Source organism: Choristoneura fumiferana, chromosome 15, assembly GCF_025370935.1.
Source record: "Choristoneura fumiferana chromosome 15, NRCan_CFum_1, whole genome shotgun sequence".
NCBI lineage: Eukaryota > Metazoa > Arthropoda > Insecta > Lepidoptera > Tortricidae > Choristoneura > Choristoneura fumiferana.
The window spans coordinates 14,283,731-14,300,612 of record NC_133486.1 but is presented as its reverse complement, the minus strand read 5'-3'; the positions used below and the strand labels follow the sequence as shown (position 1 = coordinate 14,300,612).

General features: G+C 35.9%; 1 protein-coding gene across 1 annotated transcript; it reads right to left on the bottom strand.

Moving 5' to 3' along the window:
- Positions 1–943: 943 nt before the first annotated feature.
- Positions 944–16,333, bottom strand: LOC141435552 (heparan-alpha-glucosaminide N-acetyltransferase-like). The gene is made up of 10 exons (XM_074098263.1): positions 15,982–16,333; positions 12,053–12,186; positions 11,253–11,362; positions 10,392–10,554; positions 8,824–9,025; positions 7,957–8,121; positions 7,189–7,310; positions 5,709–5,872; positions 3,888–4,056; positions 944–1,581 (listed from the first exon to the last, which is right to left on the bottom strand). The coding sequence occupies exons 1-10, from the start codon at positions 16,123–16,125 to the stop codon at positions 1,248–1,250; spliced, it is 1,707 nt and encodes a 568-aa protein (XP_073954364.1). The 5' UTR covers positions 16,126–16,333; the 3' UTR covers positions 944–1,247.
- Positions 16,334–16,882: the final 549 nt, after the last annotated feature.

Here is a 16,882-nt window from a genome sequence, read left to right as displayed (position 1 = left end):
TCTCCGTTGGAATTCGAGCCATATTTCAGCGCCCAAGCGGTCGTTCAATTTAGAATGTGGTGCAAGCCAGGGACGAAAGCGCATAGGTACTTCTCGTAAGCAAAAGGCGATGGTGAGGCTTTTATCGATACATGTCAGTGTTGTACTCACAGACGTTAGATGTGGTCGTTGATTGTACTGACTGACTGACAGACAACGCATAATCAGAACCACTGCAGCTAGAAACTGTAGATTTAGCAAACATTTAGCTTGAGTATCATATAGGTGCAATAAGAAGTGAATCAGGGCAGGAACAATATTTTAGACTATCGCGGTCATTACTAATTGACCACGTGACACGACACGATACGACACGAGACATCCACCACACATCACACGACTTTAGTCGTAAGCTTCGTTAAAATCAAGGTACACGGAACAAAACCCGAATTTAAATCATAAAATCAGGGCAGAATGAATGAAAGGGCAGGCAAATCTGTTTCTTCAAAGATGATGGAAGAGCCATTATCTTTCTTCTTTTGTTTTTAAGCCTCTCACGCTCATCTTCTTGTTTTGCACCACAAAGTCACGCCTCCGCCTGTGTTTGAGAAGATAATTTTCTTCTTAATTAACCTGCTTTGAATAGCGCATTTAATTACAGCATCGAACGTGAGTGTGACGAGCGAGTTTTTATAATTAGAGCGTGTCAAGAGTTCGCTTTATTGAATCCTAGGAACTTGTCACTTTGTTTTATGTTTACTTTGTCGTAAGTATTGTTAATTTGACAGAGTTTTAGGGTGGCCGTCATGTAGCTGCCGGGAGAAACCCCAGCAGTGAGTCCATTTCATTTTCCTGCTACTGTTTCTACGAGTAGTCGGCTACAGACCTGATGTTGTGATTATAAAAAAATAAAAATCTTAAATGAATGTAAATTTTATTTAGTAAGTATACAGACACAAAGATAATAACAATCAACAGTTTTAATAGAATTTTTTTTTAATCAAAAATTAGCATTGCTATACCACGATGAAACGCTTTTTATTGGTTAATTTACTTGAAAAGTTTCTATTAATTATTAATACATTTTTATTATTAGTTATTTCAGAACAAATTTCTGGTCAGATTAATATTTATATGTCAGATTTTACGTAAACACGTTTTTATTTACCTGGGTTATAGTATTTCCTGTAGTTCAATGCTTAGCACCAGATATTGATTAAGTATCTGCATTTTCATCTCGGTAGACATTATTGAATCTAACCAAAATCTTACCATGACAAAATAGCACGTCTAGTTCCTTCATCAGAAACTACGCTATTTATCAAAAAGGTCCTCCATTTCATCCAACAGACCGTAATAATCACCCACAATAAGACGATCCACGAACTTTGATAAAGATAGAAGAAGTGGGTGTCTAAAGACTCACCCCAGAAGAAAGGGAAGGAGTGGGAAAAGAGTAAGTGGCCGGCGAGGGTAGCTATGGAGGCAAAGCCGCAGTGTGATATTATACTGCTTGAGAATTTGCGGACTTCTGTTATAAAGTAGATTAAAGTATAAAAGTCGATGGAGAGGGCTGAGAGCACGAAGACGACTGCTATTGGCCTGAAAAGAAAATAAGTTTTTGGTAAAAAAAAAACATTTTTAATACAAGCTTTTTTTGCTGACTGTACTTATTTGGGGAGGATGCTCGATTGTAATGAAAATTTGCACTTTAAAGTTTGATGTTTCGCAAAAAAATCAATGAATCGAAAAATCGTCTTAGCAGACCCCTAATGAACTAGACAAACTATAGGGTTGGATGAGAAAAAAAAATCACCTTCACTTTACGTCTATATAGGAGGTACCCCAAAAATATTTTTTATTTTACCATTTTGTCGGCATAGTTTACATATATACCCGTGCAAAATTACAGCTTTCTAGCATTGAAAGTCCCTGAGCAGAGCTGCGGACGGACGGACAGACAGACAGACAGACATGGCGAAACTATAAGGGTTCCGTTTTCCACTTATGCCTACAAATAAACTCTTTGTAATTTCCTATAGAGCCGTAAAGCGCTGGATCATTCCTAGCCTAGACCTCTGTACTTTTATGATTTTGCTTTTTCGGCCGCTTCAGATACTGCACCAGCTTTATTGCAAGTTGCAATTATGATATATCTGATAATAGAAACGTCACAGACACAACATTAGTCAATTTGTATTGAAAAAGACATTTTATTGTTGCCTTCTGCTCTGGATGAAAAAAAAATATACCGCGATGAAAAACGATTAGAAAAAGGCTACATGAAAAATAATACGTTGCGAATTAGAAAACCGGTGAGAAGAAAAACTTATATTAGATTTTTTGCTATTGAGGTAAAATGCGATTAGATGAACCGCTACAAAAAGTATGCTTTTGAGGTAAAAGACAAACAAAATGATCGAAACACAACTTGCAAATATCCTGATCACAATTATTCAGAATTTAATCAGTTAATTTTGTTGAAACTCCAAACTTTGAATTCATATTAGGATTCATAAAGTACGGTTCGACGGCCCAAATATTAGTTTGTCTCAAATTGTGGATCTGTTTGGGCTTGTAAACAGTGCTCTATCCTCGGTTTGTGTAAACGAAATAAGTGAATTATCAGTTTATTTTGGTTAACTATATTATTGCTTCCGTTTTAGTCAAGAACTAACTCGGTTATTGTTATTATCGGGATGAGGCATGATAAATAATGCATAGAACAATTAATAGTGTGTTAAATTTTGAATGAAGCCAATAAATGTAATTTTAAAACATATGGGAATCTATATTTGTTTTCGTAATAATAGTTTAGTGTTTTGACATAATGACCTCTCAAGCAGAAAGTCCTGATTTCGAGTATGGGCTCTCAGTTTTTCAGATAAAACTTTTCAATGAAGAAAAACAGCGTTAGAATACCTGTAGGTATACAACTACGCAGCAGTTCAACTGTGTATGTGAAGTTTCCGGCTCACACATAGTCCGCGAGAGAATTACATCCCAAGCCCTCTAATTCTGAAGCCGAGTTTAGACTTGCAAGTAAATCTTGCAAGTTGCATTACATTGCGAGGCCGTAAGCCGAGCCAACAAGTTTGTAGTGGTCAATCGAGCGCCGCAATGTAATGCAACTGGCACGATTTTTCTTGCAAGTCTAAACTCGGCTTGAGTGCCATGGAGAAGGAGTGTACATACAAGGTGTCTTATTATTTCAGCAGATGGTTGCACTTTGTCTGAACACCTCTGTAAAGATTTTTCATCTGAATACTTGATATACGTGTGTTTATTCTATAAAAGATTTCTTAAACATGAAGCCCAAAAACGAGTAAACTTAGTTTTAACTTTTAGATTAAGGTGATCGCTTTATTTTGCTTCATAGTTTTCACAGCTGAACAAAATCAAGTGGTTTTATTGTTTGCATGCTTACCCAAGCCGAATTTGGCGCACAGTGAATAACATGTATTATGTACCATCTTGTATGTACCCATTTTCTGCAATAAACTTTATCTTATCTTATCTTACAACATTAAGGGGCTGTTTCACTATCCATTGATTAGTGTTAACTGACGGTTAAATGGGATGCCGTCTCCGTCTATTCGAACAAAACAAATAGAGACGGCATCACATTTAACCGTCAGTTAACACTAATCAATGGATGGTGAAACAGCACCTTAGTTTTTTTAATAGGTAGGTAGATAAAGATGAAACCGTCGCGAATTGGTAAGCGCAGCGTACGACGTCCACCAACGAGATGGACGGATGACCTGGTTAAAGCCGCGGGTTCAAGTTGAATGCAGGCCACTTCCATCCGAAGCAACTGGAGGTCAATGGAGGAGGCCTTTGTCCAACAATGGACGTCCTACGGCTCATATGATGATGATGATGATGAAAAATGAAACAATACGTACCAAAGATTGAAACTAAGTACTCTTGACATGATAGCTAAAGTGATGCCCGCCAAGCAAAGCAAGAAGGCCCATAAGTGCCATAGCTTCGTTCGATCCGAATGGGTTTCTTGGACATAAATGACACCAGCCTTGAGACCGACTAATGCTGTCAATATTGAAGAAACGAATCCTGTAAAAAATAAATAGATACCAAATAAGTTCTTTGAAATGATCCTTTTAAAAAAAGGTTAAAACTGTGTTTGCATTGTTATCTAAACACCAGCCACGTAGCGTGGGTATGACCTGCCCGGGGCGGGAGAAAATTTTGCCGCTTCTTGTTTAGGTTTTAAAAAACTATAGTATACAAGATGTCATTATTGTAGTGTGGTGAGAAACACTCATTTCGAGGCTTAACATGCCCTCCGCTCTGCTTTCAGAGCATGACATGAGTGCGTGTGAGCTAACTTTGGGGGCGGCAGACGTGAGCTTGCCTTTGGAATCCAAAAGCTTAATTGTTCCATCATCCCAGCCTATATACGTCCCACTGCTGGGCACAGGCCTCCTCTCTGAACAAGAGGGCTTGGGCCATAGTTCCCACGCGGGCCCAGTGCGGATTGGGAACTTCACACACACCATTGAATTGCTTCGCAGATTTGTGCAGGTTTCCTCACGATGTTTTCCTTCACCGCAAAGCTCGTGGTAAATTTCAAATGTAATTCCGCACATGAATGAAAAGCTTAATTGTTACTTGACCTGAAATGGTTATTATTATAAATAATTGTAATATAATATAATAATAATTATTAATTTAATATTTTTTTTTATTAATTTATGACGGTGGAAGCATTCTACACTTCCGCTGAACGTAGTTATAGTTAGTGTTTAGTTTTGTGACTAAGGGACCCCGTACATCCCTGTATTATTATTATTATTTTTTGTATTTTTTTCTTTAATTGTATACTGTAGTTTTTAAGTATTTTATTTGTAAAATAATTTTATTTCGGCGCATTCTTCTTGGCAATGATGGTCTTTCCGAAAGCGCTGGTAGTTTAAAAAATGACGTGTAAAAGTGCCTATTGCGGCCTATTTACTGAATAAATGATTTGAATTTGAATTTTGAATTTGAACTTAAAGAGTCTCGAGGCGTAACGACTCAAAGGACGCAAAGACGATTTCTTTCATCCATGCGCATAAAATAAGCCAATTTAATTCTCAAATACAGTCGAGTCTTTAAGACTCTGGAGTCTTAAGGGTTCGAGTCTTTAAGCCTCGAAATGAGCGTTATCCACGACTCTACATTATTGTACCATTCAATTATGGAAAGGGGATTCCCTGAACTCGTCACAATATAAGTAGGTACATAATGGAAAATTTCGTGCTCATTCTAATCGGTCCGAATAGTAGGTGCGACAAAACTTTGAAATATTTTTCAGCTTTACTTATTATGGAATTTAGCCGCCCGGAGCAGAACGCCCCACCCACTACACTAATTTCTAAGTTAATTTCGCTTGGAGATACAGAATCTATAAAACATTTAAACTTACAGGCTAGCAAACTGTCACTCATCATCATCATCATCAGTATGTTCGTCAAATACTCTAACGCCACTGAGCACAAAAAGCCGCCCTGCGAAGATCCGCTCCACCGGTCTGAACGTCCTACGCTACGTTTGCCGATATCAAGAACTCGTCTACTTAAACTGTCACTATTGTACCGTATTTGTCAAACTTAAAACCAAAAATTGCTAAAAGTGGCTCCGATAAGCGGTTTCGTGTACTCTGCCTACCCCATTTGGGAATACAAGCGTGATATTTGTGATCCTTGTGGTGTGTTTAAACTTACCCATCAATCCTTTGGTAAAGACGTAGTAGTAGTCAACATGAAACACCTCATCTCGATTTACGCTGAGTAAATTTTTATTGAACACTTCACCAAATATGTCATCTTTGCATTGGAGACTTTCGCTAACTGACGTCCAGTTCCCTTGTAACTCCGATTCAGGGCTCCTAAAAAGAATACTGCATAATGAAATAACCTAGCACAGCAAAACCTGTAGGGTCTACCAGGTTGTCTTAAAAACTTGAAATTTTGGTTTGGAGCATAACCAATAAAAACAAGTCTGAAAGTCTTAAACTTTTTCGTCTCTGTCTATGTCAGTATCTTATTACAAAATTATCCCATACTAGGTACATTAAGAACAAAGCTTTGCTAATACTGGAGCTTCATAGATAATTTGTCTACAATTTGGATGGAATTCTCAGTGCGCGAGTCCGATTCGCACTGAACCGGTTTTTTTTCTAATCATTGTCCTATATAACTATCACTTATAAACATTTTTTTTCTACTGTCAAATATTTAGGTATTCTTTCGTGTAATTAAGAGACATACAATGTGTACATACGAGTTCTGACCATATGTTAGTTCTCAGATTACTTTAAACAATTTGTTATCTCTGTAATAATATTTTATCTCAAGCAGGACATCGTGTTATACACCAACACGAGGAACTTTCAAACTTAATCCATTAACGATTGTTCTAGAAAAAAACACCGTCCAACTAACCGTTGTCTGCAGTTTAACCAAGTTTAAACCTGCTTAGTTAAGGAGACGCAAACAACAGAGCGCAGTGAGTGACGCAATTCTTGTGAGGCTAGTCTATTACAAAAGGACTTTAGGTGCAGTTGAAAAAATGACGTCATTTTGTTTATATGGTGATAGTCATTGTGGCCCTGCTAATAACTTAAAATAATGTAGTTAGTCTCTTCAGTACAGTCGCCATCTAATATATGTTACGATATAATTATAAGAATTTCAGTAACGTTCCATAAAACCCGCGCCAAATTTCATGTCTCTAAAGCTGCGTTTCAACTAGAGAAGTGCGAGGAATGCAACACGAAATAATGTAACATCTCTGTATTTATGCGCTTTGACTTTTTTTTCCACTAAAGCTGTGCTGTGCTGTGCGAGGATAGGTGATAAATGAAGCGATTCTATTGGTTCATGAATGACAAACACGTCCTCGCAACACATCTTCGCTCATCTCTGGTAGGAACGCAGCCTTTTCCTAGCAGTTGTTAACGCGCTAATGTTATATTAGAATAGTTTATAATATAGTCGTCCTTAAATTTTCTGATTTTCTGCGTAACTTTTTTAACTTTATTCTTCGTTAGAAGTTTCTTCGAATGCATTGGAAAACTTCAAGAAATGCATGAAATTGCTAAAGTTGTTCTCAAGTTAAGACGTAACCAATGGAAAATAGTGATTCACTTTTATTTAAATAAGATATACTTAGGATTTATTTTTTATTGTAATAGGTACTTACAGTAAGCACTTGGTAGAATAGAAAAGAGCTATAGAAATGATCATGAACGCTACAAGGAATACTGCTAGCACCCAGCTCCAAAACAATGTTTTTACGTTGCTCCAAGCTTTGGAAACTATAGTCTGGAATAAAAAAAAAAACATTAAGCAGGTATTCTGGCCAATAATCTACACCATTTATAACTCAAGAATGGCTGGACAAATTTTTATGATTTTTGTGTTTTTGGATTTGTCTTCATCAGGAATAGGATAATAAGTATTAAAAACATTGGAAAATTGTCGAAAAAATAAAATAAATAAAAAAACATTTTCCCATACAAAATGTTTATGGGTTTCGTAACCGTCAGCTATAGACCACATCCCACACACTTACAATAACTTAGTTAATTTATATTTGCCTAGAAAAATATTCACTTAAAATACTTAATTGATATGGCAAAACAAAGTTCGCAATGGACCCGCACGTTGGTATGTTATCATAATTTTAATGTAGTGTTTTTCGGGCAGGACGTCTGGCCTGGCCCTCTAGTTGTAAATAAAGGAAAAATAGATGTTTTTATTTCCACCAGCGACGATAAGCCAAAGGCTAGAAACACTACTAGCCTTATTGGCGTGCATTGGGTCGATTCCAGGATTTCCAGGGTAGGCAGTTGGAACTTTGCGCTGCAGGAGCATGCCACCAGCTCTAGCGCTGCCCCTGCTGCCTACTCAATGCAAGCCATAGAATTTAGGACTGAGGAATTTACTTATCAGTAGTTATTCTACTGACCTTGGCCTTGGGATCACGTATCTTCGCGAACATGTAAACCGTGGCTGCCATGAGGTAAGCGACGGCGATGCGGGGCAAGGGAGCAAACAGCGATATATTTGTATGCATAGATCTTGGTGCAGTGCCACTAATCACCATCCCCAGAAGACAAAAGAAGACTGACTTCTGTGAACGAAAAGAGAGATTCCGCTATGGCATAAGCTCATCTTTCTACATCGGTTTCTCAATGTGAACTGTTATTTTTGTGTGTTTTCTGTATCAAGAAAGAGTTTGGATATACAAAACAAAGAGTATTATTTCGTACTATACTCGAATCCAGAAATAGGCGAACTAGATTGACAGCTGAAATGTTACCAGACATAGCAAAAAAAAAATGGTCATAGGAATATGTCGATGCCTTGCCTTGCCTTGCCTTGTGTAGACGCTGAATGAAAATGTTTGTCACATTTGGTCTGCATTTCCATAGCTTTAGGCCTAAAAACGACAAAAAGGATAACACAATTCAAATTAAATCAACAAATAAGAAAAAACTCACATCAATGAGAGATAGTTCCGAGCAAACCGATATAGCAGTTAAGTCGAATGACATATATGAAACGTCAACAAAACAAAATGGTGAACGGCGTCCTTACCGATGTTAAACAGTTTTTTTCCCAAACCTTTCAAATAAAAGTTTTTCAAATTAAGTTTTTTTTTTATTATCGACTTACACCACTGACTGAAACTGTGGCAACATTTGCGTGCAATGAACTGTCAAGTTGGTTCGCCTAATTCTGGACTCGAGTATAGGTGACTAGCTGTCTTTTAAGTGATGATCATAAGATATGCTTTTTGTGGTCTTTAAAGAGAAAGTCTTCATAAACTTACTACAAATATTTTGCTGAAAACAGTCCTTTTCGTCATGGTTTTTTTGGTTTCTTCATCAAACATTACCGGTATCTTGAGTCCAATGGAAAATGTATAGGTAAAGAAGAAACATTCCGCCACAGTCAGCCCACCAAAAGTTCTTAGGAAAATGGGGTACCCCCCTCCACCCGATGTCGCAAAAATTATAAGAATCAGTAATATTCTGAAAGAAATTTGATTTGATTTTGAGTGATTAATATAGATACTAAAAAATGTTATAAAGATACCAAAGAATGTTTTATAACAAACTTCAAAAAATGGAAAAGGTAAGTACAGTTAAAGAAGCGTAACAGGGTCTATAGATGTCACATTGACATTAAATACATCTGCCAAATAAATAATAGCGAAATTTATTGTGAATAGGTCCCATCCTGGTAAGTGATTCAGTTTCCTCGATACTAGGGGTGTTCATTTGAAGTATGTAGTTCCAAATAAAACGTAATAAATTCAATTTGAAACCCAATGGAATTTGTATTGATATTTTCCAGAACAAAAGGTATCCCATGTCCTTTTTCACACTTGGAACTACAATTAAATAGGTAAGTCAAGGTAGGGTAAACAAACCAATTCATTTTTGAAATTAAATATTCCTATGGATATACATTTCAAGGCAGTACATTTTAGTTCTGTTGAAACATTTAACGAATTGTAACCCAAGAAAAGTTATTTACAAAACAATAAAAATTAACGCAAATTTGTGACAACAGCAAACAACCTCCGAATTAAGATCGATTTCTTTCTTACGCAGCGCACACATCAAAAGAGTCTTCGGATACTCATTATCTAGGGATTGTTTTAGGGATTGTTTTGCTTCAGCAGTAATATGCCTTATTCAATTTAATTCAATTCAATTTATTTAATTCAGATAAAAATCCATATCGGGTTAGTAATGTCCTGAGAGCTAGTGTTAGTATGGTACATAAATTGGCTATAGGTGGGTATGGAGTTGTATCCATCTCCGCAGGAGTAGAGAGTCCCACCTGTCCGAGAATATGTATTGAAATTCTTAATTGAATAAAACATTCCCCTAGGCACTTTTGATGAATGTTAGATTGTATAATGAAAACTATTTGTCTATTCTATTGTAAGAATTTTTAGTGAAATAAATCCGGATAATTCACGTTTTAAATCGAGTTTAGCCCGACAGTTTCGGGCTAATTCCTAGCCTTTCCTCTCGGAGCCACGCGACTCATCGGCTGTTGCAACACGCGCACACCATGTTCATGGCGTCTCGAGCTAAACTTAATTTATGACTTGAGTGCGGATTTATTTCATTAAATATGAGTGTCAGGGTGGGTAGTTTCATTTTCAAAGTCACATTTTTTCTTAATATTTAATTTAATTTAATTTATGCCTCCTCACTTTTAATTAGCCGGCTTCCAAACTCCGTGCTCTCATTATTTAACGCCGGCATTTTCCTTGAACAGCCCTTGACACAGGATTAAAAGGCTAATAAAATTTCTAAACAGGTCTCTTGTTACGGGAAATGTAATAAATACGCAACTCTACCTTTTTTACTGCCCACTTACCCCCTTAAGAAGTGAAGACTTGGCATTATATCTAAGTTATCTCGGATGGCAGTTAAGTTTAAGCCCTCGTTATATTTTGCTTCATTATTCCTTCTTAGAAATAATCTAATGAGCCCGTACACAATTACGGAGCTTAGTAAAATCGCACTGAAGAGTAGCAAGGCTGAAAGAAAACGACACGCTTAATTTTATTTCGTAAATCGTATCTAAACAGCAAGTTGAAAAACCAGAAAAGGATAGCTGGAGCAGAGAATTGAATCCAGTATCCCGTGTATCAATCTAGGTATCAACTTAAACCTTGGGTATGTATGTATGTACGCCAAGTTTCTTCCGTTTAGCTTGAGTAAGAAACATGCAAACATACAGACATCTTCATAAAATTATTGCTTAAAATAAACCTCGTTGAGTTTCTTGCCGGATTCCTCTCAACAGAGGTTTTCCCGAACCGGTGATAGATTTTTTTTTACATTCATCAGTGCTTTATAGCCTAAATTGAATTAAATATTTTGACTTGATTTGACTTTAAACTTTCTCATTTACAATTTTAATAGTTAGGATGACATTGCGATCCGGCTGCGTTTTCACGAGAGATAGAAGAGAAGAAGAGAAGAGAAGACATTTATTCACATTCACAAAGACACACAAATACAACAAAACTAAAAAACAACAACAGCAAACACAAATAAAACAAAAAAAAAATACAAAAATTAAAATATATGATTTTTTTTTGAGATGTGCTTCATTTGAATAAAGCGTTCTATTGGTTCGTCACAAACATATTCTTCGCACATCTCTGGTAGAAACTTTAACTAGAATCTAGTTACTAGATGATTGTAAATCATAATAAATTGTAATAGTTACACCAGTAAGGGTTTGGCGGTTGAACCACCGTCTCCATTCCACACGTGCCCACGTCTAGCCTGTACACGCCGTAACCTCTTACAGGAGGCTTTAGATCACAAATCAGTCCACTGAAATACAATAAAAATGATTACTGATGGAAATTGACGAGTATTGTTGTGTTAATTTTTAGCTGCCGGATTGAGCATCGTGTTTTATGATTAATGGCACGTGTAAGTATTGGTACCAACACTAACTGAAAAACTAACACCATACTGAGTTGAGTGGGACCATTTCTTGTTACCTACAATTACAAATAACTTTATTTCTGATATATGAAATAGGGTATAAAAAGACAATATTGGGACACATATTTCACCAGTATCTGCCATGAAAAGTGTCACAACAAACGACCTAAACTTACTACAATTAAAATGTCACCTAATATTATTCATCAGAGGGGAAATGTATTCAGCAACTACGTAGAAACCTTTTAATTTAATTTTTCGCTTAAATTTTCAAAAGTAAATGTTTGATATCATCACATAATTTGTTAATTCACAAACAAAACGTAAGCGACTAATTTATCCGGGTGATATGCATACATTTGTTGACGCCATTTTAACTTTCCTGTTTTTCCCTAATTTTTGACTTTGCTGTCCCTGTAAAATTTTTATCATTAATTTATCGTTGACAAATCGAATCCATTCAAACTAGTCTAGGCCATCATCGTATTCATCGCTATACAAAATTGTAAAAATCCATAATCCTGGTGATAATTAATTTGGTTGTCACAAATAAATGTTCTCTTTATATCATACCCTCTGTAGTCAGGTTCAAGATATTCCTTAATGTTGCTCTTCAAGATTCTCCACGTATAGGGTTCCTTAGTATCCACCATAAAGTAGTCATTGTCAAGATGAGAGTCGAAAGCGTGCTCTCGTTCAAACGGACACTGAAAGAAAGGGACAGCGTTAAATTTCCATGCAATTTGAAATATGCTATCTTTTCCACATTCCTCTTTTGTATGAGATTGAACAACATCATGATGATTTAAACTTTGTTCGAATGAAGAAGAAATACTAATCAAAAAGGTGCTGAAATTTAACCACTTGCAATGTTTGTAAGCACGTGCTTTCTACTGCCCAATAATGATCTGACGAGTTCAATATTTGATGTTAATCATCATCATCACTTTTCAAAGAAATGCACAACTTTTTTTAATTAATCCCGAGAAGCTCCGCATGCCTATTTAATAGTTGGTTATAAAAGTAGTTTAATAGTTTAATGTTTGTATGATACCCAACGTTAGGATATCCTGGTGCAATAGGTACAAAATGTTATATTGATTTCATTAAAATATTATTATCATGATTTCTTACACATTCGGAACTGAACAATTATACTGTTAAAATCACATCGATCAAGTGGCGCGGGTATTTAGTCGCATAATTTTTACCAAAACCATATAGTTATTAGTTCTTGTCATACATTTTGTGTAACACCCAGGTGTTGAGAGTAAATATTGCCAAAATTAAAAAAGGAAACTCATCAATATGAACTAAGAATGAACAAATTAAGGACTTGAAAGTCCATACATCTCCAATATTTTGTTTATTTTTTCTTTTTTTAATTTATGACGGTGGAAGCATTTTAAATTTCCACTGAACGTAGATAATAGTTAAGATGTTTAGTTTTAGTTTTGTAACCAAGAGACCCAATAATACATCCCTGTATTTGGTGTGTGTCTTTTCTTTAATTTTAATTGTAATTTATATGTATTCTATTTTTAAATATTTCTTGTGAAAAAATGACTTTCTGTCAAGTTTCTTGCGGCGCATTCTTCTTGGCAATGTTTCGAAAGCGCTGGTAATTAAAAAAAATAGGTGGGTAAAAGAGCCCTTTGCGGCCTACTTCCAAAAAAACGATTTTAATTTGAATTTGAACATATCGTTGGTACTTAAATATTCCGAGATACAAACAAAATTTAAAATAAAAGTGAATTCACACCAAGCAGAATTTTCGTTTTAAACGCGAATACGATGGAATAAGACGGGAGCGCAATTCGTAAAGAGGCATCGAAGGGAGAACCCGTATCGGATTAAACGAGTCACTTGATCAGAATAAAGCATTCAATCTTTTCCTGTTGTGATTTGTAGGGCGACCGTGAGGGATGGGAAGAAGGGACTCCGGACAACTTAGTTTATTGGACGATATTGACTGTTCCTCTACATCGAAAATACAAACTGAGACATGGATGCACAGAAAAACCAGAAAAAGAGACCAGCGCTGGGAATCGAACCCAGGTCCTCAGCAATCCGTGCTGCGTGCTAACCCCTACACCACCGCTGGACAGGAATCTAGACACGAATTTTTCCTATGCATACATATCTCAGGTTGCTTATTTCTACTACGCTACTTATGCAGCAGCACTAGCGACATCTATGTTCCGCTCTCATCGACGTCACACTCTATCGGAACCAACCGCTCACAAGACAAGAGATGTCGCTACTTAGCAATCAAATTATATTTTTTATTTCAACTCCAAATTTGTTACTTTTACGGGTATACCGTGAAACCGTGTTCCTCTACAAATTTTTCACGCAAAAGTAGCATCTGAGATCGGTGCCAAATCGTATACTTAGCAAAATACACCATCTGACCGTCTACGAATACCTAAACCAAAATATCATTTTTCTTTATTCACTGAAGGCATTAGCAACACCGCCATCAGTTTAAATCAATTAAAAAAAAAACAATAACATGTATAATACAAATACTAACAAAATAATAAAAAACCGAAAATAAATGTGAACTATTCACAACCGGCCTATAATGTTAGTGAGTATATAGTAACTTAAAACCTAAAATTGCTAAAAGTGGCTCTGAAGCGACAACGTTTCGTGTGCTATACAGGAGTGATGTTTGTGTGTGTGAGTGTAGTAAAGTTCCTCATATTTTTGAAAAAAAATTGTCAATGTCCGATTTCTGCTAGTTTTTTGACTTTCTGCTTTTGGAATAATTATGCTACAACCAACTTTTCTTTTTACTTGAAACATGCGCGACTCAGTTATTGTCTTGTCTTATACTCTTATCCAGAAAAACTAAGTATGGATATAAGCAAGGGTTTAATAAATAATTTTAAGTAATTTATTTAATGGCGTAAGAAAATCATGGCTACCCAAACACGATGCACGAAATTTACACAAAATTCGATTAACGCCTACTGAACTCGGATTATTGTTCGTGCGTAATTGAAAATTGACCCTTTTATAAAGTCAAAGGATATTTTATAATGTTAGTATTATTTGTACTTGTCCGCTTTCGATTGGAAGCAATAATTGGCCACTCGTTATTAAATTCAAAGTATCATCATCATCATCATCCCTGCTGGGAAATTTTTAGTCCATTGTACTTCATTTTTGACTTTGTTCATCTTTACGTATATATTTTGTACATAAACGTACATGTATTTATCTCGTAACCTCTTAACCTCAGTTGATAAAATTATTTGTCCATTAATTAGGTAGATACTCAACAGACAAACAAACATTCTAGCAGATAAAACATAGTTGTCACCTTCATTAACAATAAAAAATTGTTTTACGGTTTTGATCATTTCACGAGTTAATTTTGATTATTTCACTTCTCATGCTCTAAAGGTAGATCAATGTAGCCTTACGAAGCGGGAGTAAAGTGAGTACTTTAGTCGGTAGAGAGTAAGAGTGACTTAGATAAACCCAAACAGCCAGTAGGTACTTTCTTAGTTTTTGGCATAAAATAAGATAGAGTGTGGACCATATTCATGACGAAAATGTTACGTTCTTAGTCTACGTGGTCTTAGTTCTATGCTTTTTCCGCATAGGAGGTGGCGCCATTCTATTTATTCCAGTTTGTATATGGACCATTTCGCCGATGCGATTTTGTTATAATCTGTGTCTGATTGAAAAAAAATACTTACCGTGAAAACTTTGAAATCATAAACGATAAATGACTATTTTTTTCTCGCAATCGAAGTGAAAAATAGAGTTTTCTCCTCGACACTAAAAGTCAATATGAACCCTCGGATAAATAGACAAAGCTCGGGTGGCTTACCACCTCGGGTATGTTTTGGCTTATTTTAGTCCCTCGGTAAAATATACTAATACTAACGAATTAATCAATCCATTGATAAATAATGTTGAAACTTTACGGCAAACCTTTTTCAAGGATAAAGAAACCTATAAAAAGCTCGTTTTAATTTGGCATACAGCTAGCAACCCCAAAACGTCTCACGCCGTGTTTTAGTATTTTCAGGTTAATCAATTTTATTACTTTTATTACGTTTATAATAGGAAGGTATTTAGTTTTACTTATGATTATTTTTTCTTAATATGTGTATTCTTAGTCTCGTATAATAATTATATACTATTATTACCTATGTGCTAGACATACCACTCTTCGAAAAGTTCCAAAACGACCTAGTATAGTTAAACAAAAAATAAATATTTTATTAAATAGAATAAAATAATAGTTAACATAAAAAAACAAGAATAATTAAAAACAAAAATATTCAGCCACATGCTTCGTCCAATTAATAAAAAAACACATTAAAAAAACAATCTTCTAAGCATTTAGTGCATTGTGTGGAAAACAAAATTCAGGAGACATTATGAACCACCTAACATGACATTTTCATTCGGTCGGGTTATCTGGCATACCACAAGTGTTTTACATGAATTGCACAAGAAAAAAACATAAAAATACTCACTTTATAGCAATCATCTCTGACACTGTATATACCAAGGCGATCAAAAGTAGTATTCAAAATAACAAAAGCCGAATTTAAAGGCAAAACATTAACTTGTATATCTTCATACACATCAACCCCGGGTTTGCCCAACCACGACGCCATTTTGACGGCCACTATTTCGCTTTATCAATCGTAATCACCACAAGTGCGAGTGAAATAGCTAATCAGCAATGTCAAGGAATTTTAGAGAAATGGAACGTTTTGCCCTGAATTCTATCACCACGAGTTTAGAGACTATAATTGTTAAAATTATTGGTTTAAAACTTTGAAATAGTTCGTTGTACTGAGACGTGGACTGATTGGTTCGAAGCTTGACTCACAACTGAGCTGAAGTATTCTATATTTTTGTAAACCTGACCTGATAATACATATAAGATAATAGGACATTAGCTTTTGCCCGTAACTTTGTTAAGCGGGATAAAGAAGCGTTTCCACCAGAGATGTGTGAGGATATGTTGCGAGGAATATGTTTTTCATTAACCAATAGAATCGCTTCATATACCTCGCCTCGCTCCGCTCAGCTAGCTGTTTCCACCAGAGATGTTTTGTACGTGGATGTGTAAGAGTAAATGAAGCGTTTCTATTGGTGAAAAACACATCCCTCGCATTATCCTCGCACATTATTGGTCGAAACGCTGCTTTATAGTCGCGCAAGAAAGTGCTTTGATATTTTTAGGACAGTTCCTAGATCAGAATATAAACAATTTATTGAAACAGGCGTTACTTTGCGGAGGTGCATATCAATGAACTAAAGGAATTTCCTTGCTCACCCACTAGTGTAGTGTGGTGGTGGTGATAGATGGGTTTGTGTGATTTGTGTGTGTTCTTACAGTGTGGAGGTGGAGGAACTGCATGAACA

Coding starts and splice junctions, on each gene's coding strand:
- LOC141435552 (XM_074098263.1), bottom strand. CDS start 16,125: ATGGCGTCGTGGTTGGGCAAACCCGGGGTTGATGTGTATGAAGATATA. Junction 9,026..10,391: donor AGTCTTCACTTCTTAAGGGG/GTAAGTGGGCAG, acceptor AATTTCTTTCAG/AATATTACTGATTCTTATAA. Junction 5,873..7,188: donor TATTCTACCAAGTGCTTACT/GTAAGTACCTAT, acceptor TATTCTTTTTAG/GAGCCCTGAATCGGAGTTAC.